The sequence below is a fragment of the Thunnus albacares genome, chromosome 5, assembly GCF_914725855.1.
Source record: "Thunnus albacares chromosome 5, fThuAlb1.1, whole genome shotgun sequence".
NCBI lineage: Eukaryota > Metazoa > Chordata > Actinopteri > Scombriformes > Scombridae > Thunnus > Thunnus albacares.
The window spans coordinates 28,287,869-28,308,691 of NC_058110.1; the positions used below are offsets into that span (position 1 = coordinate 28,287,869).

A 20,823-nucleotide genomic window follows, 5' to 3' on the forward strand; every position below is an offset into this window, starting at 1 on the left:
ATCAGAAATGATATCAGGGTCACCAAAGTCATTAAGATTCATCGTCTGGGAACCATGAATGTCTGTACAAAATATAACCTATATGTGCCCCATTCTTCAATCACACATAATCACATTCCCCATTTCCCCACATGTGTAGCCTGTACAGCCTGAACGAAATCATCAACACATCCTCCAAATTACTTTCTTTGGTTAAACATCCTATCTGAGACATTTGAAGGACTTGCTTATCTCATGCTGGGGATTGTGGATGAGAAATAGTTACTGCAGCAGACGGAGGAGGAGGAGGAGGACGAGGAGGAGGAGGAGGAGGAGGAGGAGGGTTTTTGCGCACTTCACCTGTCCTCCTCAAGAGGCAGAGTGCAGAGCGTCATCAGATCTGCTTCAGACACCGTACACCTCAGACACAGACACTCCTCAAGACTTGTCTCATTACATTGCATAATATCGACAAGCCATCATGGTAAGTGCAATTTTAAATGTCATTTCTAACATTTTTCCTGCAGATTTATTGTTTTGAGAGTCTAATCCATCGTTAAGTTGAAAGAGGAGGAAAGCAACTTAGGTTGTTGTTCTAAGATGTCTCTAATGGTGCTTTTCTTGTCTTGATGGATTTGGTAGCCTATTATGACTATAAATTGTTTAATTGTTAATATTCCTACAATCAAACAATTGAAGAGCTGTTATGTTTTTACGTATGTAGTCCAATGCATTTCTGCACTGCAAACGCCTAATCCTCTTCCCACATAATCAGCTTAGTTACAATTGCATGCCCACTGGTTTCACACTGTGTAACCAGTTAGTCAACCTGATTTGCTGTCAGTCTTTGCTGCATTTGTATAAATGTAGGCTATATTACATCTATTCTGTGCTCCTTCTGCTAAAGACCATTTTAAATGAAATTTTCTTTATAAATTGTCTTTTTGTGTTGCATAAATGTAAGCCGCCTTTTTGCTATATACTGCAAATAAAATAAAATACAAATTCTGGGGCACATAACCTCATTGAGAATGTGAATGAGGCTTTTTAAAGAGACAGCACACTGCAACATGTCTGACCTAGATAATCCCCTGTCCTCACAGTAATTCTGTGCGCAGTAGGCACAGTCTTGTGTCGCAGCAGAGACCAGCAGAAAATGCCAGGGCCTCTGTAAAATAAATGATAGACTGAAACTCAGTCAGACTGGCATGCTATCACAGAAAATAAACTGGTAATAATAAAAGCCTTTCATGCAATTTCAAGTTTATTTATATAGCACATTTCATACGACAGGCGTAGACTCAATGTGCTTATGTGGGGGGAAATAATTGGAACAGTTTGTGCTGATTTGTAGCGTCACAAGGCTTTTAAGACTTTAAAGCCCTGTCAAATGCACATGTTCAGTTCCTCCATTTTGAATGTGAAAGCCGTTGCTGTGGAAATTCAATTTCCTTTGTCAAGATTTGAAATTTAACAAAATATTGAATTCAAATCTTCTTTCTCTGTGTCCAGCGTGAGTGTATCTCCATCCACGTCGGTCAGGCCGGTGTCCAGATTGGCAATGCCTGCTGGGAGCTTTACTGCCTGGAACATGGGATCCAGCCGGATGGACAGATGCCCAGTGACAAAGCCATTGGAGGAGGAGACGATTCTTTCAACACCTTCTTCAGTGAGACTGGAGCCGGGAAGCACGTCCCCAGAGCTGTTTTTGTCGACCTGGAGCCCACTGTCATCGGTAAACTCTCATTAAATACAGATACCATGGTTACATCTTGATTTCGTTTCGTTGAATCCTGAAGTCATTTGCGATTGAATCTGTCCCTTTAGATGAGGTGCGCTCTGGAACCTACCGCCAGCTGTTCCACCCTGAGCAGCTGATCACTGGCAAGGAGGATGCTGCCAACAACTACGCCCGTGGACACTACACCATCGGCAAAGAGATCATTGACCTGGTGCTGGACAGGATCCGCAAACTGGTGGGTCAATTCTGAACAGGAGGAGTTTATTCCAAATTATTCTTTAGAATATAAAACTAAATCATATAAGTGTATCTCGTATTTGCTCATGTCTCTCCCTCTCTCTGTCCTCAGGCCGACCAGTGCACTGGCCTTCAGGGCTTCCTGGTGTTCCACAGCTTCGGAGGTGGCACCGGCTCTGGTTTCACCTCCCTGCTGATGGAGCGTCTGTCTGTCGACTACGGCAAGAAGTCCAAGCTGGAGTTCTCCATCTACCCAGCTCCCCAGGTGTCCACCGCTGTGGTGGAGCCCTACAACTCCATCCTGACCACCCACACCACCCTAGAGCACTCTGACTGTGCCTTCATGGTAGATAACGAGGCCATCTACGATATCTGCCGTAGGAACCTCGATATCGAGCGTCCTACCTACACCAACCTGAACAGGTTGATCAGTCAGATTGTGTCCTCCATCACTGCTTCCCTTCGTTTCGATGGTGCCCTCAATGTTGATCTGACAGAGTTCCAGACCAACTTGGTGCCATATCCCCGTATCCACTTCCCTCTGGCCACCTATGCCCCTGTCATCTCTGCTGAAAAGGCTTATCATGAGCAGCTCTCAGTGGCTGAGATCACAAATGCTTGCTTCGAGCCAGCCAATCAGATGGTGAAATGCGACCCTCGCCACGGCAAGTACATGGCTTGCTGCCTTTTGTACCGTGGCGATGTGGTGCCCAAAGATGTGAACGCTGCCATAGCCACCATTAAAACCAAGCGTTCCATCCAGTTTGTGGACTGGTGTCCCACTGGTTTCAAGGTTGGCATCAACTACCAGCCTCCCACTGTAGTTCCTGGTGGAGACCTGGCCAAGGTCCAGAGGGCTGTGTGCATGCTGAGCAACACCACTGCTATCGCAGAGGCCTGGGCTCGGCTTGACCACAAATTTGATCTGATGTACGCTAAGCGTGCCTTTGTTCACTGGTATGTGGGTGAGGGTATGGAGGAGGGAGAGTTCTCTGAGGCCAGAGAGGACATGGCAGCTCTGGAGAAGGATTATGAGGAGGTTGGAGTCGACTCTATTGAGGGTGAGGGAGAGGAGGAAGGAGAGGAATATTAAAAGGGACATAAAGGCATTATTTAAACAGGAAACAGATGTGTTTCCTGTTTAATGTGTGTCCAATATGTTCTTCAATACTTTCCTAACTTAAATGTGGGTCTATTAATCACCAGTTTGGCTACATTTTAAAGTTTCTGTGACAGAAAGGATATGGTAGTTGTGAGAGAAGAATACAGGGAGGGTGCAGTTGACTGTAGTGTGAGGGGGGGAGAGGAGTGTTAACATAAGGAGCTAGTTAAACAGGCAAATAATTCAAATTCATCCTTGAATGCATTACAAACATAAATGTCAATGAAATCCCGCTCTAAATAAAATTCCTGTGACATGAAGTTGTCTGTGTTTATTTTTATTTTTTGGAGAATTAACTATTAGTTGCAGGTGATTTTCCTCCATAATCCTAAATCCTAAATCCTTTACCATCGGATATAATCAGATCAGGAAATTTTAGATATAGCATATGTTTGAGAAATAGCTGTACAGCAAAAAAAACACAATGCATTACATGTCAGAATTACACATAGTTTAAAAAGTAGTCTGCATATTTGAGCATTAGTTTCCTTCGCCTGATTTCAAATGCACCTCAACACCCCACCCGAGTTGTGATCTTTGGTTTGTACTGCAAACTAAACTCTTGTTCATATAAGGATAAGATTAAAATTTTGTGACGCAATGCAAGTTACTTTCTCAACTGTGAGTTCTGAGAGTGTTTAAGCTTTTTATCCATAGTTCAGAGTTCACAACATTATTTACAAAGATTATCTCAAAAAAAACAACCCGTTAGTTATGTAAGTTTCATGGGAAAACTTCTGTGGGAACACATGATAAAAGACACTCAGGATTCAGCTTAAAACATGTCATTGCACTAACACTATACAGTATTAAAACAAGTTAAATATTTATCAGACTTAAATTGTGACATTGTGTAATGATTTAACAACTGACTAACTGACTGACTACAAGATAGCGTGTCCAGACTTTTCACTGGTACTGTATATTTGATCCTTTTAACAGTTAACAGCAGCTTCTTTAAGTAGAGCAACCAAGAACCATTATCTTATTATTTATTGTTGCTCCAAGTAAAAAATGCACTAAACAAGAGCTGTAGAATTAATACATAATCTCTCTTCCCTTGTTTTCTTTTAAAGATGGTGGTTTGTCAGTGGGTCGTCTGTTAAAATTATTTTCTTGAATGAAACAGAGGACTCATGAAGCCATTTACAGGTTTACAGGAGAATCAGACTGGGAGGTTCTTGTCTGATTGGTTGGTGCAGACTTATGATCATAATTTATAGATTAGTAATGATTTCCAAATATTAGTGCTTTTATTGTATCAAATAAAATAAAATCCTTAACCTGTTCAATAACGTGCTCATCTAACTAGAATGTTATGTTGGTAACATAAATTTATGGTTTAAATGTGAGCTGTAGTTGATAATCACTATTAAATGAGCAACCTAACCTAGTTTGTAAATGCTGAATTTTAAAACTTTATTTCTACAGGACCATTACATATGCAAACATTACTTGAAAGCAAAACTGCTCTGTTGATTAAAATAAATTGATTGCTTTGAAGTGTGTGTGAGAAGACTATATATGCTAATAGTCTTGACAGTGCAGCAGCAGGAGGTCAGCTTGCTAACACTGTGGGGGGGGGATTTCTTTGATATTTTGGCCTGATGCATATTTATATCTTATTTTATTTTAGGCTTAGAGATTATGTAACATCTTCAAAAAAAGTTGTACATCAGTTGTGACTTAAGTATTTCTCCTGACTATTGTTGCACAGTCATCTCCCAACTGTCAGTTTATATTCACTTTAACCTAGAAACAAGAGAGGCTAAATAAACAAGAACAATGACTTGCACAATCCATTCAGAGCTCTTTTCAGACAGACATTTTTATTCTAAAACACAGCAGAAAAATCTACATATATCCAAAATATTTCTCACCATCTTTCATATGAAAACAATGTACACACCCTATGTCTTGTATCCCTAACTGCCCATATGATTATATGATGTTTCATGATGCATGTTATAATGCCAAAACTGAAGGATTAACTGACTAGTTTTGATAACAGATTACAGTGATGTCTGAAGGGTTAAATCACTACATTCAAATCATGGATTTGGCATAATTGTTTTATAATTTACCAGATTATAATAGGTGTTATAGATAATCTAGCAATGAACAAACATCAGTTAGCCATAATAATGGCTCTGAGTAAGTGCAAACATGAACATAAAGTGCAAATCACAGCAAGAAAAACAAAATTACATCCTTAAGGTCTGTCAATCGTCTGCGTGATCAATGCTGTCTATCATCATTGATGTGATTACTATAAAGTAACATGTCAGGGAGATTTTACATGCATTACGTTTTGCAGAACAGGTGAATAATCGACTGTTTTGACTGGCTTGGTGACAGTTTGATTGACATTCCAGCTTTTTTAAGGACTGAATGTTACCTGTGAATACATAAAACATATGTGGCCCTACACAGTAGAGTCTGACGGGTACTGTAGATTGTTTTACTTTAAAATATCTGCATTGATGTTCAGCTTTATCAGTCCAAAACGTCTACACAGACCAATTTCTATCAAACACACAGATACTGTATGTTTGTGGGGTCTTGCCTAACAAATAACTAAAAAGTGCACAAGAGCTTGTAAAATTAAACATGCTCTTTTATAACAGAAATACCAGTAGCCTTTGGTACTTTGCATTTCTGGGCTTATTTAGTGGTTTGGTGCTGAAAAACAACACTCATTTAGGAAGAAATTCATTTTATAACACAGAGAAGAACTAAGCTTATTTCTCCAGCAACAGTAGCTTCAGTAGTCCATGATCCTTTTCTGTAAGAGGAACTAGTAGCACTTTGTTTTTGATGCTGGGTGCAACCAATTAAGGAATTTGTGAGAACCCATTCTGGGAAATGCAGATTAGCAGCTTCAGTAGCAACAGAAAACACTGGTTTAGAGGTGAATTACAACACTTGATAATTCACAACAGCTGTTGGAATACACTGAACGAAAGATTATGTATAATAGTGTAAGGGCCATTAGATGTAAAGGCTTATACTATAAACATTACAAATATAGATGTCTAACTCTAGGCTCAGTCTATCCATATCAGGAGGTCTAAGTTGTATTTGAGTGAGAGTGGATCTATGCAGACAGTATGCAGGCCTGACGCTGCTCTCGCCCATACAGGAGGAAGCCCACAGCGGTGCGCAGGTCCTCCAGGTCCAGATTAGACAGGAAGCTTCTCTGAAGCTCCGCCTCCACTGTGTTCCCACTGGGTCCACTACAGCCCTTCAGGAGAACTTCAGCAGACTGGCACAGCAACCAATCAGCCAGCTTCCTCATGCCAGCGCTGTCCTGATTGGCCAGTGCCCTCCGTCCCCAGAGGCTGAGATGTAGCATGTTAGCTGCCACACGGGCACTGGGGCGCTGAGGAGTGAAAATAAGATGTATGAGTCAGTCAGAAAACAGATGTATGGAGTGCTGCTTGGATGTAGAAAGGTATCCCTCTGGTGCTCTTCCGTTTGGGGACTAGTTTAGAGCTATTAAGAAGATCTGAGGCACTCAAGAGGGTAATAAATTTAAAAAACCTTTAATATTTCATGACTACTTATTCATAGTTAAAAACATGCCTGGCTTTCATCAGCGGAAGTACGTGGTATCAGATATTTTGTTACTATTAGCAGAACAATTTAGAGTCCATCTGTTTATAACAGGAATATGATGAACATAGTGGAGCATTTAGCTGCTAAAGAACCAGATATTTTTCTCAGAAGTTGGTGCAGATCAAAGCAAAGCTAAAAGAAGAGTGAATATTGCCTTACAAACAAGACTGCAAAGTATATACTACACTTAGACTATGTTTTGAATTGAAAAATATTAAAGTATTACCGCTTGTCCATAAATCTCTGAATGTTTCAGGTTCTAGATAAATCTCAGATCTGCTCATACAGTATAAACCTTCTCAGGTCAGCTGGTTCTGGTCTACTTGTGGTTCCTCAAGTTAGCACTAAACACGGTGAAGCTGCTTTTAGCTTCTATGCTGCTCACATCTGGAACAAACTACCTGAAGATCTCAGACTAGGGACAATGCTGACAACTTTTAAATTTAACATTTGTTTGTCATAGTTTAAATTAAATTTTAAAGCTGCATTTCATTATTTTTATCCTTTATGCTGCCTTTTAAATGCTCCTTTACTTTTTATCTAATTTTACTGCTCTATTCATTTTACTTGCCTCTTTTAGTCTTGTTTTATTTTTATTGTTCTTATATTATTTTGCATTTTGCACTTGTGTATATGAAATGTGCTATAGAAATAAACCTGCCTCACCTTGAATATGACCAGGGACAATCCTTGTATATATTTAGACTTACGTCGTATGGTCCTAGTTTTTTATGTTAGCTCATTTTCTAGCTAAAATTTTAGTGATTTACTTTTTTATTATATTATTATTAGTTCTGTCAGTTGTAATGCTACAATTTCCCACTGGGATTAAGTACTCTTTCTCATTTACCGTACCAAATAAAAACTAATGTTGCTTCATGTCAGCTGGAAGTGTAAATAGGCAACATTCACCATATTTACCTCATAATGTGATAATCTGCCAAAGTTGTGTTTACAGCTTGTTGCGCTGCCCCCTGTGGCCGAAATAATTTCATCTTTTATAGCTATTTAGACTAAATTGTGTTGAACAACAAAATAAATAAAATGCTGCAATATGAAAATTAGATCTGACCTCTACACATCATGTTCAATCATATCAATGACTGACTAAGCCCATAGAGTCCAAACAAATCCTTCATAACCCCCCGCTATACCTTGCTTGGGTTCCTCCTGAGGAGTAACTGGATCACTAACTGCACATCAGCAGGAACAGTAGACGGCAGAGCAGGAAGCTGCTTCTCCTGGTAACTCCTGCTCTCCAGTCCCACTGCTCGATAGAACGGGTTCTGCTGGCCGAATATCTCATAGGACATGGCACCCACAGCCCAGGCATCTGCCTTGCTGTAGTCAATCACCACACCACATCCTGGAACCGCAGTGGACACCTTTGGATAGAAACACCATGATAAACGGTGGTAATTAAATGTGCGGTTATTTAAAGTAACATTATGGATAATGACAACGACTCATTGCACTTAAGTGTGTGTTTTACTGTCTGCCCCTGATAATTCTCTGCTCCTTTATTACATTCAAACAACTGCTATTTGAAACAGGGCCAATAAGAGACTGTTGGGACATTCCTCCTCTACTTAATAACAATAAAGTGCTACTTAAGCATACCTCAGGGGCCATAAGGGAGGCATTTCCTCCTCTGTTGACCCACATGCTGTTGAAGGGCAGCTGTAGAGTAGAGTCATTCTGGGCCAGGCAGCAGCCAAAGTCAGTAATCACCAGATGAGGGCAACCGTCTGCATAAATTAAAGTCAATGGAAATTTTTTAACACAACAAATGCGATCAAGGTGATGTAATTAACATTTATGTTTGTATTTTTTTCTTACTGACTGAACATTTTATAACCTGAGTCAAACTCCAACAGCACGTTGTCTGATTTGAGATCCCTGTGAGCGACACCCTGTCTGCACAGATGGTCGACCCCCTCGAGGAGCTGCAGCACCATCAGAGAGCCCTGCCTGCGGCCAGGTGTGGACGTTTCCAGGTACTGTCGCAGCGTGAAGGGATAGCTACGGCACAGAGTAAAGGATGTTAGTGCTACTGACATGGATGCCCTTAACTTTCACAAATACACCTGTGTAGTTTCTGACTATCATTAGCACCATGGAGCAATGTTTTTATATGCGGGCCCTCGATTATGCACGCAGGTGATGCAATACATTTCTGACACCGATTTCACGCTATTCCACTGATCTACAGGTGGACGATAACGTGCCAAGAAACTCAACAAAGCGCCAATAAAGGCAGGGAAGAAGAAGACAGCTAAAGAGTAAACATGAGTGGAAACAATGCAGGATTCAAACTTTTAAGAAAATAGGGCTTTGCAAATGTTTTCTGAGGAAGGAAACGCACTAAAAATGTTTTTGTTTGAAGGATAGACAGAATGCATTTTGGTGAGTGACTCTGAATTAGGGCTGGGCGATATCACGTAAAATCAATATCAGGACTACTTGTGAATGAAGTGTACCCATATTACTGACAAAACATATTTTGTTATTGTACCAACTTGTTCTTATCTGCACCAGCCAGCTGCATTTCTTCAACACTTGAGTTGCTTTGTCTTAATTGGACACATATGATTAATTGCATTACATCAGTTTGAACTGCAGGTGGACAGCCAGTATGAAGGAATTAATTTATTGAACATATTGATATAAGTAAAATTATGTTGGTTAGAGGGTCATAATGTCAGTGTTGGTTACTTTTCAATTAATTATCCAGCCCTACTCTGAATGTAAACACAACTCCACAGGGCACCTCTGAAATTAAGCTGTTGACATTTGTACTCTAATTCATATCCTGTAAGAAATTTGACCAAGAGAATGAAAGACGGCAGGTCTTACTTCTTCATGACCAGGAAAAGAGTGCGGTTATTGCCCAGACCCGCAGGGTTCAGCCTGGCTGGCAGCACGTCCGGATACTCTTCCTGGGCACCTGGTAGCAAAGGGACATCTGCTGTGAAAGCCCGGTACACTCTGATCACATTCGGGTGTGCTGACACTCTTTTGGGCAGGACTCCAAAATGTCTGCATGTAGAGAGATGAGATCACAGTTCAGGACTGCAGGAATCGTAATGAACAATGGCAGCACTGAATGCATATTACTTACCCATCCAGAGTTATTTGTTCTTTTTCCTGCTTCAAAGCCAGGGGGCCAGCAGGCACCAGCTCCTGTGACATTGATTTTAATATATCCTCGCTCGACGATCCCGCCTGCAAACAAATGGAATTGAAAATACAAGTCAGTACTGATGTGTGTCTGTCATCTGCTTTCCCACAGAGGATTAATACCTAAAGTTGTTGGAAAATTCCTTGGTAACAAATACGTTGTAGAATACCCACCCCGAAGTTCCACATCATCTTGACAGCCAAGGGGAAGTTTCTTAGTGAGCAGCATGTCAGAGATCGAGCAGTCTCTCCTTCCTCTTCATCTTCTCTCAGCTGCATCAGGCAGCACTTGCTGTTGTTTTCCTTCATAGGGGCAAACTGAGCTGCAGCCTCATACACAGCTGCATTCGAGCCTTTCCCAATCTGGTTCCCAATAATGTAATCTTCCAGCTTGTATCCAGAGGTAAACGGCTTAAGTGGGGTCTGGAATCTTTTCTTGCTAAACACAGCCTGCAGATTGGGAGAAATATTTTTTTTTAAGGTGCAGAAAATAGTTGCGTGCACATCCCATCCTATCCTACATTTAGAAATAGCACACTCAATGAACAAAGGTGCTCTTTGGAGTCAAAGGTCAAGACAATTGCAATAAACAGAAAAAATCCATCACATGCTGAGTTGAGTATACGACAATGAAGACCCAGTAAAGTTTCTTCAGTCCAATTAAGTTTTGGGAGCTTTAATCCAGAAATAACAAGCTCTAGATAAGATAGTGGGCAAAGTGGTTTATCAGGGGTACATGTACTGTCACATGCATCATCTTTTTATCATCTACTTGTACCATAAAGGCATCATGTTTCTACTGGTTACAGGGAAATGTGACAAGATTAGGGCAAAGCAGGTGAATACCTTTAATCTATTCAGGTCTCAATAAAATCCAATATCCCACAAGATAATCAAATTGCCAGTGGTGGAAAAAATTTGTTTAGCGTATTTTTTACCACAGTGTAAATATACTTTATTACAAGAAAATGCATTTCATTCATTTTTTACTTCAGAAGATCTACTGCTAAGTATTATCAGAAGATTTTTGCGAATAACTAATATCAGCAAAATATACTGAAGTATCAATATTATTATACAGAATCTGATCTTATGTTATATAAAATTACTGTTACATAATTGGATTATCTTTGTTGATTTGTTTACATGTAAGCAGCATTTAAGTGTTGCAGTTAATCCTGTTTTCTAAACTGATTATATGTTTTGTATGCAAAATGTAAATAAGATTTACTTAGTAACTACAGCTGTCAGATACATGTAGTGGACTACTAGTACGAAGTAGCATGAAATTGAAACACTTAAGTGATGTACAAGTAATTCTAAACTGTACCTTTACAATACTTCCAAGATAACTATTAAACCATAAGTTAGTTACCTGGATCTCCTGGCATGTCGCCGCACTCTTTCGGTCATCTTCAAGCTGTTGTTCGATGAGCCCCACACCGAGACCGAAAGCCAAAAACACGGCCCTGTTTCGCGGGGACCCACCGCCAAACCTCCTCCTGAAGCCGGCGGACTGAAGCTGGGCTGCCAGGCCCTTCAGAGAGGTGCGGTAATACCGGTACCGAGACGGCAGGAAAGCCTGAGGCTGAGCGGTGCGGACCGACGGGCCTACACGGAAACGGTCAGCTCGGAGCTTTGCTGCGAGTCGGCCACCCGATTTAAGGAGACCCAGCTGAAAGACCGACCGGCCCAACTCGAGCCCCCGGCTAATAGCGTGTTTCACAGACATAATTTACCTGGGAAAGGTAACTTAAGCTGGTTTTAGAGTCTGTTTGTGTCCACCAGTTCTCAGCTGTCTCTATCGCAAGGACACTGTTGTGTAAACAAAATAGCTACTACTGAGCATGCGCGAGAATGACAGGCGACCTACATATCATTTCTTTCTTTTCTTTTCTGTTGCGGGACAGTAAATTTCCTGTATAGGTAGAAGCTACAATTTTAACATCAAATCATGAGAAAACATAGTTTATAGGTAGTCTGTCTGGAGTTTTTTGACACTAAACCAAAACCTTAATAGTTTTTGACCACTAGAGGGAGAAAGACTCAAACAAACACAGCAATTCTCCTTCACACAAACATGAAGTGTATGAGCTGTCAACATATGTGATCTGAACCTGTATGTATAAAATCTATAAGAATTAAGCATGTGTCAGAAAAAAACCAAGCAAAAAATAGGTCTTAGCAGGTTTATATTGGCCTTAATGTGGTAAAAGTAACTGGAAGAAAAGTCCAAGTATGATTCCCAAATGCTGACTGCAGTGTTGCAAAATAAGGACTACAAACATGTCTACCCCAAACTGCCCTGAATAAATCAAAAACAGGCCTGCAAAAGTTATGTGTCAGGTATCATGACAGCTTCATGAGTTTATACTGTCAAGTTCATTTATTCAGTATAAGCTTAATTTGAAATTTCTGTTTTCTCATTCATCGTTGCCCTTTTAAGCTAATATTATAATATTATTGCAATTTTTTATAGTTTATATAGACACATATGAACATTTGATTGCATTCATGCTAAATCCATCATGTTTATTATTTCATCATTTCCATGCTGTGTGGTTATTGTGGGTATTTGGAAAGACATTGTATCTTATTATTGACTTACCACACATTTCCAGAATATCCTGTTCATGTTGGAAAATGCATTATTCTAAGAATAAGAGCAGAATGATGCTAATCTTATGCAGTATTGCTGCTGCAAAACCTGTTACCATGGTCACATACTATATTTTGAAAGCTGTTATTAAAAATGGTGGTGTAACAGCTGTGAAAATATGAGTGCATCAAAATATTATAGACTGTCACATATTTTGATGAATGTAGAGCATCCATTTAAAAACGGACAGCAAAAATGTAATAGAGTATATATAACTTGTAGTTAAAGAGGCAAAACTTCACCTTTGAATTGCTAAATGTACTGTGGCTGTAATCAGTGTTCCTATATCTTAGGTTGAGACTTAACTGTTATCTTGACAGAAATCCAGGTAGTATGTAAGTCTGAGTTCAGGTTAATTGCAACTAATCTACTTAACCAGCATAGCTCTTGTTTTTGACAAGATCCCAAATTTGAATTAAATTAAATGAGCAGAAATAGTGACTTACTGGTGAAGAAGTTCCTTTTTTTGTCATAAGAGACACTAAGCAACCTCTTTTGGCCTTCTAGGACTCATGAATATTAATGTCGTCTTCCTCATGACTTTTTTAGACAGATGTTACTGATTCAGCATGTGAGGTGGCTTTTTTATTCTTGTAAGGACAGAGCAATAGATTACTGGGAGTATAAACAGACAGTCTTTATCATAAGAGAAACAACTGATCTTTATTGTCACTGTGGGTAGTTTATTCATTAATTCAGTGCTTTTAGTAACATTAGGAAAGTATCACCAGACACAGTAACGTTAGTATGATGTTCTTAAAGCTGCATTAATCAGTGTTTTGATATTTGTGATGGATAAAATGCCTGAATGTAATATAAAAGGTGTTGACTGTAGTGACAAACCCACAGAGCATCATCATTAATGCAGCTTCAGTGTCTTTGCTAATGCTACTACTGCTTCAGCTAATAATAATTAAAGTAATGACGGTTTTATTTCTGAATCTCATCGCTCTATCAGGGTGACAAATGAATGAAAATCAATGAATTATAAGCATATTAATAGATTTCCAATCTTATATGTGGAAATTACTGATAACCCTGCCTCTATAGAGTAGAACCAAATTAATTCCAATTAGTGCGTAAAAAGTGTGTCAAATAAACATCTTGTACTATACAAAACACAAAGAAAGCCCTAGAAAATAATAAAGACCTATGTTTGTGTTTCACTCCATGCTGTGTTCAGATCACAGCAGTGGTTCAGAAATCACCTTTGACTATGACACAAATTACAGCAATTAATCGGCTGCATCTGTTCTCAGTAGTGACCAAAATCAATACATTTAGAAGCTCGTCTCTGCAGGCTGCTTATAAAGGATGTCGGTGACTGTTCATGGTGTATCGTTGTCAATAATCCAATTGATCCATTGGACGTAGTTCCTCACTTTAGTGTAGACTCCAGGGAAGTATGGATTGGCACAGCTGATACCCCAGGAGACAATGCCCTCAAACTTACCGTTGCAGATGAGGGGACCACCTGAGTCACCCTGTGGATCACCGAGACGAATGAGAGATTATAAACAAACATATTTTATTTCAGTCTTGGTATAGACTGGTGTGCAGTATTTGCTGTACAGTATCTCATCACATTCTTAATCTGATCTAAGGGAATATTAAAAGATAGGTTCACATTTTTTCCTATCTTAAAGGAAAACTCACATGCCCATATGTACATTGACAGTTATTGGTCGGTGTAATTATTCCTCCTCTCCATACTGGCTTCTTAAAGCAATTTTAATGTAAGTGATAGAGGCTAAAATCCACATTCCTCCCCCTGTGCAAGAATGCTTCTTAAAGTTCTGGTATAGCTAATATGAAGGCACCACCATACTCCGTCAGAACTGCTTGTCAGACGGTCAAATAGCCTCAGAAACCCCTCCCCCCAACACCTTTCTGACCTAGGGTCAGAGTTTTTCATTTCTGTCAATATCTGTAATGTGACATTCACACCCACTTTACGCCGTAATTGGCCAGCTGTGCAGATGTGCTCTCTTTTTCCATTATCAACAATAACTGTCTTTCAGTAAAGGTGGAATTATGGCTCTCCAGGCTACAAGAAGGCAAACATGAGCGGGGGTCACTCAGAGACGTTCACGTGGCCTCCGCTACCCATAACACCCTTCCCTGCGTATGTTCGCAGAGACGTTTACGTGCATCTTCGGAGAACCATAAATCCACCTTATGTCACTTTTCACATGAATGACCACCCTGCAGGAGAGACTGTCTGAAACCATGCACCATTATCCCTGTATTTAAATGGTACCTGGTGTAGGTTTTCGGAAAAACTATAAATATTTTTGGTTAATTGTGATTGAGCATAAACTGACCATATCTTCCAAAGTTAGTCTTCTTTTGTACATACTTTAACCTTGGAAGATACCCACTTAATTAGACTAATTCAGACTGTTGAAGACACATTTCTTGAGTGGGGTCTGTGGATTTTGTTCACTTACATTGAAATCTAATGTAAATGAACCATAAGTCCCAAAAGATTAACTTTTCTTCCCTTGTGTGCACAAGTTATTGGTTTGTGTTAATATGTTGTGCACACAGGATCCATATCTTGTGTCTACACACTTAAAAAATACATAATTTTTCAGGACTTTGCAGCCTCTGAAGGAATCGCTTTAGGAAGGGATCTCGTCACAACTGGTATGGATAAGATACTTTGAGTGCCTTTTAAAAGCAAAGTATAAATAAAATGTATTGTTAAGGTGACAATTAAAGTGACCAGTAATGATTTTAATGTATATAAGGGCATATAAGTACTATTTGTGAACCAATCCTTCAATGTTAATAAATATATTATGTACTATACAGAACATTGTTTGGCAGTAATTAAAACATGCACAGAGCAAGAAACCTTTAAATCAAAAAAAGAAAAATATTTTTTTCTGTACCTGGCAGGAATCTTTGCCACCCATTCGAGATCCAGCACACAGCATGTTTGAAGTGATCCTGCCCCAGTAGTAATAGCTGCAGTAAGGCATAATTCTCACGTCCACGGCACGTAGCACAGGGGAGAGGTAGTAACTGTAAATCTGTGTCACACCCCAGCCGCTCACTGTGCAGACGTCATCATAAACTGGAGGGGTGTTTTCGTCTGGCAGCTCAGCTGGCTGGACATTGGCATTCAGCTGTGCCGGCTCACCCAGCTGTAACACAAAACAAAGTTACAGCACCACAGCTGTGAGATGCTGACTAAGCAATAATTCATCTATGAGGAGTGAGGAGCGTATGCATGTGTGCAGAGCTCCATGTACCATATCTGTTATTTTAAGCTGCTACTTTCTTTTTTTTTTTTGCATACCTTGATGAGCATGATGTCGTTGTTGAAAGTCTTGTACTTAAAGTTGTGGACGTATATCTTTGAGACATTGAAGACCTGTTCATATCCTTCTGTTGTTTTCAGACTGTGTTCACTTAACACCACCTTCATCATAGTGCTCCTGAGGGCCAAAACAGAGATTTGTTGCTTTAGAATTTACACTTTAACTGTAAAATATAGAAAAATGATCATTTCATTCACACTGAATAATACCACATCTTATATCTTATTTCCTTTCAAAACATCATTATGAACCTTGTCTGGTAGTATCCACTGTCAGTACTTACGGTCTCCAGCAGTGGGCAGCAGACACCACCCACTGAGGGTGCACAAGGGTTCCTCCACAGTAGTGTTGCCCAGTCTCAAACTGCAGGGATGCCTGGTATTTGATAGAGTAAGGCCGGACCTCCTGACCCCCAATGATCCTTGCTGCAAATGTCCCTGTCGACACTGAAAACAAGCTGCTTGTCAGGCATTTGGACTGCTCTGTCTTTTAAATGAGTTCATTAGATTTACAAAAACTGTCAATGTTTTTGTTCTGTGATCTACCGAGGAGGAAAGGGGAAAAAATCAATGTTTGTATTAGTAATATATTCACTTCAAATGGGGCAAAATTGGCTATTGATTTAAGGTTTTATTATGTTAATGCATTTCTGAAAGTCCCTTTCAACATGGTTTTACATCTTGAGTGTAGGATTTATTATTCATCCAGGAATTAAAATTTTAAAGACTGAACAGAACTTACTTGATACCGAGAAAGCCAAGAGTAGCAGCAAAGTAGACCTTCCCAGTGGAGCCATATTTTTACTTATCACCTGTAATGCAGAAACATGACTTTTAGCAGCTTCGATATACATATATATATATATACATATATATACTGTATAAACAGAGTATATGTGCCAATAAATTTAGTTTGTCAGACTATAATGATAAAAACTGATTATCTGATTAAATTAAGAAAAATTGATACATTGCCCCAAATTATTGTACAGTTATACTCTTTTCACTCGGCTGTACACATGAATTTTCAAGATTTTTTTTTAAGTGTGTTACATGTCACAATTTGTAGAAAATAATGATTTTTTTTTTAGATTTCGCTTTCAGTTCCTTTAGTGGAACTAATTAATGGCAAAAAGTTCAAAATCTTTAAGTTTTTTTTTTTTTTTTTTTAGTAAATTAAATGTCTAAATCCTATTATTGGTCGGTAACAGACTATTAATAAAGTATATGTCATTATGACTATCTGCTATCTACTTTCATATTGAAATGAGGGTATGAAATTAAAATGCCATTCTAACATGTATGATAAAAATATGTTTGCAATAATATAGTTTTTAAAATTTAAAGCATCATCATACCCTGAAATCTGGGCAGATGACTGAATGTTAATTATAATATTTTAACAAAAAAGCGTTATAATTACCTTCTACTTACCTGTATGCACAAACACAGCATCTTTCAGAGTATCTCCAACTGGTCTGACCAATGTTCTCCTGTTGTCTTTTATAGTGTAACTAAATCCTTGTTCAAATCTTTTGTATTATCCTTTCGTCTTGTTTTGTACTTTGACCATCTCACGCTTGAACAATGAAACTGACCTACTACATGACAAAGCTATGGTGTTGTCTTGTATTATGTCTGTGTCCAAGCTATAGTTTTCTGCTCTCACCTTGGGATATGAAGGTATTTGGGATGGGAACACCCCTGCACAGTCATCATCACCAGGTTACAGATAGAATAAATGTTGTACATTTATTTTCATTGTTAAACTAAAGAATCTACATCATCATACATTTGTGTGGTTCAACTTGTATTTGTAAAAAAAATTTGTCTGGAATATTGTTTAAACATGTGTTTCATTTATAAATCAACAGATAACATCTTAATTTAAAGGTTTAATTAAAAAACAAGTAATTATAGGTAATAATACTCCCCATGATAGTGACAGCGGTTGTGTATAACACCACATTGTAGCATGCGATGATGATTTCTATACGCTGTGTGTGCTGATACAAACATCAATGACCAAATTTAGACATTCAGTGAATGTACTAAATATTTGTAATGAATATTCTTTTTTTAATAAAGAACACTGGTCAAAAACAGGTAAAAGCCATTACCCCTTTATTGATTTCCCTTTTTGAATTATATGAATTACATATGAGGATGGATTTTAAAGCTTCCTGACTCTCAGTTTACTCTCTAATGTACTGTATGTACTGTCTTTGCTAAAGTACCACTGTGTTACACCCTCTGGTTTTGTTACACACATTAGTGTCATATGTCAATGATTTCTCACACTGATAGCCACAGAGATAATGTACGTTGCAATAATATGGCTTCAAATTTTACACAGGAATGTGTTATTTAGCGCCCAATGAAACAAACACCCGCCACTACTACTACTACTTCCCTAGTACAAAAACTAATACATTAGTAATAACTATAGCTAATGATCATGTATCTAAAACAGTGTTATGAAATGCTGCGGACCGACGGGCCTACACGGAAACGGTCAGCTCGGAGCTTTGCTGCGATTCGGCCACCCGATTTAAGGAGACCCAGCTGAAAGACCGACCGGCCCAACTCGAGCCCCCGGCTGATAGCGTGTTTCACAGACATAATTTACCTGGAAAGGTAACTTAAGCTGGTTTTAGAGTCTGTTTGTGTCCACCAGTTCTCAGGGGTCCGTTTCACAAAGCAGGTTCAACAAACTCTGAGTCTAATCCTGAACTCTGAGTTGATCTACTCTGAGATAAGAAACTCCGAGTTTCCGGTTCCAGAACAGCTGATTTGAGTCAGTTTATTCAACTCGGAGTAGTTTCACCTGGAGTTAAGCAGCGTGCACCACAACTATAAAAAGCCAGCATCAATGGAGCCCCGATTCAACGAGTCACCATGGCAACGGGGAAGAGGAGGGCGGCGTTTTTCACCCCACTAGCACTAGAAATCTTATTGCGCTCATACGGTGAGTTTGAACACGTTTTTGTGGAAAAAAATTAAAACAAATCAGCACTGCAATTAGATAAAAATCAGCAATTAAAGGTATAGAGAAGAAAATAGAATACAATAAAGATCAGTAAAATTAACTAATAAAACAAGTAAAACATTGTAGAACTGGAAACATAAAACTTAAGGCTAAGACAAATAAAAGTATAAATTAATAAAAAGTTTTGTTTTGTCTTGAGCCGGGACTTAGGAACAGCTGGAAGGGTCCTGCCTGAAGAGTGCTACTATTACTACAACTACTACTACTCAAACAATAATACATCTATAATTATAAAAACCAAAAAAAAAAACCCTGAAACTAAAACCTGCAATAAAACAATACAATCATTAACATAAAGAGGAGTGAAAAAATGAATTTTAGTGAGCTGGAGTGCCACAATAACTTCAACGGAATTTATAAAAGAATAAACAATATCAATTTAATTGTTGAATCAAAATACAAATGTAAGCCTATAAGAAGAATGTTTTGTTACATATGTTTTGGGACTCTCTGTCTGTTTCCAGATTTTGGATCTATCTACTGCCTTAAACACTACAGTAACACCATCACCAACTCTGTTTCTTCTTAATGACGATTCCCCACTTCAGCTATCAATCCCCCAGTGCAGACTCCTTGTAGTCTGTCTTACAGCGGCAAAGAAATCTGTTCTTTAGTTGTGGTACTCTCCCACATTTCCACTTTTTAGCATATGGTTGAATAATGCAGTGTATATTGCTATTCATGAAAAATCCTGTGTCATGTTACAGGGAGCACAAACCCATAACATGAGGGTATTGTCGGACATAATTGCTTCGCTTAGAGCCTTTATGTGACTACATCATTCCTTTCTAGTCCAGGTATACATGTTAAAATTATTAATTAAAATATAGATCATTTAAAAGTATTTTAATAATCACAGCTTCATATTTTCCAATCAAATAATACAGAATGCTTTCCTTTAACTTAAAATGCCTCTAGATCTTCTATAATATGGAGGTAATAATTGGTTGATTTAAAACCCCTGATCTCCCAGCAGGTTTCATATCTGAGACCAGAAAACAAAACAAGCTACAGGCTGTATATCTGATTTATCACTAATGTATTCTGAACATATGTGTGTACAGTATAACAGCTGGTGGTCACTAATATCTTGTTCAAATGGACTCTGTGTTCAGTCTCAACCTTCAGAGTACCAACTAAATTGTGTTTATAGTAGAGTATGATAAAAACTGTCAATCTGGCCTCTAATACTCAATCAGCTTCTTATTCCTGTTTACTTATCCTTTAATCATATGTTGCCTTATTTAAATCACAATTTGGGAAATTTTATACTGCATGTTATTTCTCATCAGGCTGAACAAGGGAATGAAAACATATACATAATCATCCATTTCTTTCAGGGGGAACCTGAAGTATTTCCAGCTCAGGTGGGATATGTTATCCTTCCAGTGTGTTCTGTGACTGCCTCACAGGTCTCTTCCCAGAGTACCTCTACAGGGAGGTGACAAACACTTGAGGTATATCAGGAGGGATCCTGATCAGATGCCTGAATCACCTCAACTGTGTCGTACTATCTGTACTCACCTTCAGGCTCAGCTCTCCCCTCACCATGCAGCCCTCCTGCATTGCAAACAAGCAACACCCTCATCACCAATCCGCCTTTTGATTTCACACATTATCATACTCTCCCTTGTGAACAGTTCTCAAAAAATACGTTATGTCCTTCACCTCACTGTTTTGCAGAGAGTACCATAGACTCAGACTGCAAACCAGCCTGCCAACCCTCCAGTCCCCTTTTTCTAGAGCGTCAGGGTGACGTTCATCCACCAGGTGTTTGTAAGTTCAAACCTAGCACAGTTATAGTGCATATAACACATGTTTATTAAGCAGAGATTTATACATCCCTAAATTGAAACAGACTGCACCACAC

General features: G+C 38.9%; 3 protein-coding genes across 4 annotated transcripts; 1 reads left to right on the forward strand and 2 right to left on the reverse strand.

The window, feature by feature from the left end:
- Window positions 1-362: 362 nt before the first annotated feature.
- Window positions 363-3,379, forward strand: LOC122982242 (tubulin alpha-1B chain). Its single transcript, XM_044351415.1, has 4 exons — window positions 363-463; window positions 1,492-1,714; window positions 1,807-1,955; window positions 2,070-3,379. Exons 1-4 carry the CDS (start codon window positions 461-463, stop codon window positions 3,048-3,050), a joined length of 1,356 nt encoding a protein of 451 aa, XP_044207350.1. The 5' UTR covers window positions 363-460; the 3' UTR covers window positions 3,051-3,379.
- Window positions 3,380-4,929: 1,550 nt separating this feature from the next.
- pink1 (PTEN induced kinase 1) lies at window positions 4,930-11,769 on the reverse strand. Its single transcript, XM_044351589.1, has 8 exons — window positions 11,293-11,769; window positions 10,092-10,367; window positions 9,859-9,962; window positions 9,594-9,776; window positions 8,596-8,759; window positions 8,358-8,485; window positions 7,892-8,122; window positions 4,930-6,501 (listed from the first exon to the last, which is right to left on the reverse strand). Exons 1-8 carry the CDS (start codon window positions 11,647-11,649, stop codon window positions 6,217-6,219), a joined length of 1,728 nt encoding a protein of 575 aa, XP_044207524.1. The 5' UTR covers window positions 11,650-11,769; the 3' UTR covers window positions 4,930-6,216.
- A 1,110-nt stretch (window positions 11,770-12,879) lies between these two features.
- On the reverse strand, window positions 12,880-18,077 carry LOC122982973 (trypsin). Of its 2 annotated transcripts, XM_044352622.1 has the most exons (6): window positions 17,339-18,077; window positions 16,647-16,716; window positions 16,189-16,351; window positions 15,884-16,022; window positions 15,474-15,728; window positions 12,880-14,060 (listed from the first exon to the last, which is right to left on the reverse strand). In XM_044352622.1, exons 1-6 carry the CDS (start codon window positions 17,357-17,359, stop codon window positions 13,905-13,907), a joined length of 804 nt encoding a protein of 267 aa, XP_044208557.1. In that variant the 5' UTR covers window positions 17,360-18,077; the 3' UTR covers window positions 12,880-13,904. The 2 variants fall into 2 exon arrangements, with proteins under 2 accessions (XP_044208557.1, XP_044208556.1); XM_044352621.1 differs by having other exon boundaries at window positions 12,881-14,060; window positions 16,647-18,077.
- Between the last annotated feature and the right edge of the window lie 2,746 nt (window positions 18,078-20,823).

Excerpts from the sequence above, each read along its gene's own strand:
- LOC122982242 (XM_044351415.1), top strand. Across the intron at positions 1,715-1,806 it reads CCTGGAGCCCACTGTCATCG|ATGAGGTGCGCTCTGGAACC; the intron begins GTAAACTCTCAT and ends CTGTCCCTTTAG. Across the intron at positions 1,956-2,069 it reads TGGACAGGATCCGCAAACTG|GCCGACCAGTGCACTGGCCT; the intron begins GTGGGTCAATTC and ends CTCTGTCCTCAG.
- pink1 (XM_044351589.1), bottom strand. The coding sequence starts at position 11,649 with ATGTCTGTGAAACACGCTATTAGCCGGGGGCTCGAGTTGGGCCGGTCG. Across the intron at positions 9,963-10,091 it reads AGATGATGTGGAACTTCGGG|GCGGGATCGTCGAGCGAGGA; the intron begins GTGGGTATTCTA and ends ATTTGTTTGCAG. Across the intron at positions 8,123-8,357 it reads CCTCCCTTATGGCCCCTGAG|GTGTCCACTGCGGTTCCAGG; the intron begins GTATGCTTAAGT and ends TTCTATCCAAAG.
- LOC122982973 (XM_044352621.1), bottom strand. The coding sequence starts at position 16,758 with ATGTATATCGAAGCTGCTAAAAGTCATGTTTCTGCATTACAGGTGATA. Across the intron at positions 16,352-16,646 it reads CTTGGCTTTCTCGGTATCAA|TGTCGACAGGGACATTTGCA; the intron begins GTAAGTTCTGTT and ends GCTTGTTTTCAG. Across the intron at positions 16,023-16,188 it reads GCTGCCCACTGCTGGAGACC|GAGCACTATGATGAAGGTGG; the intron begins GTAAGTACTGAC and ends TTTGGCCCTCAG.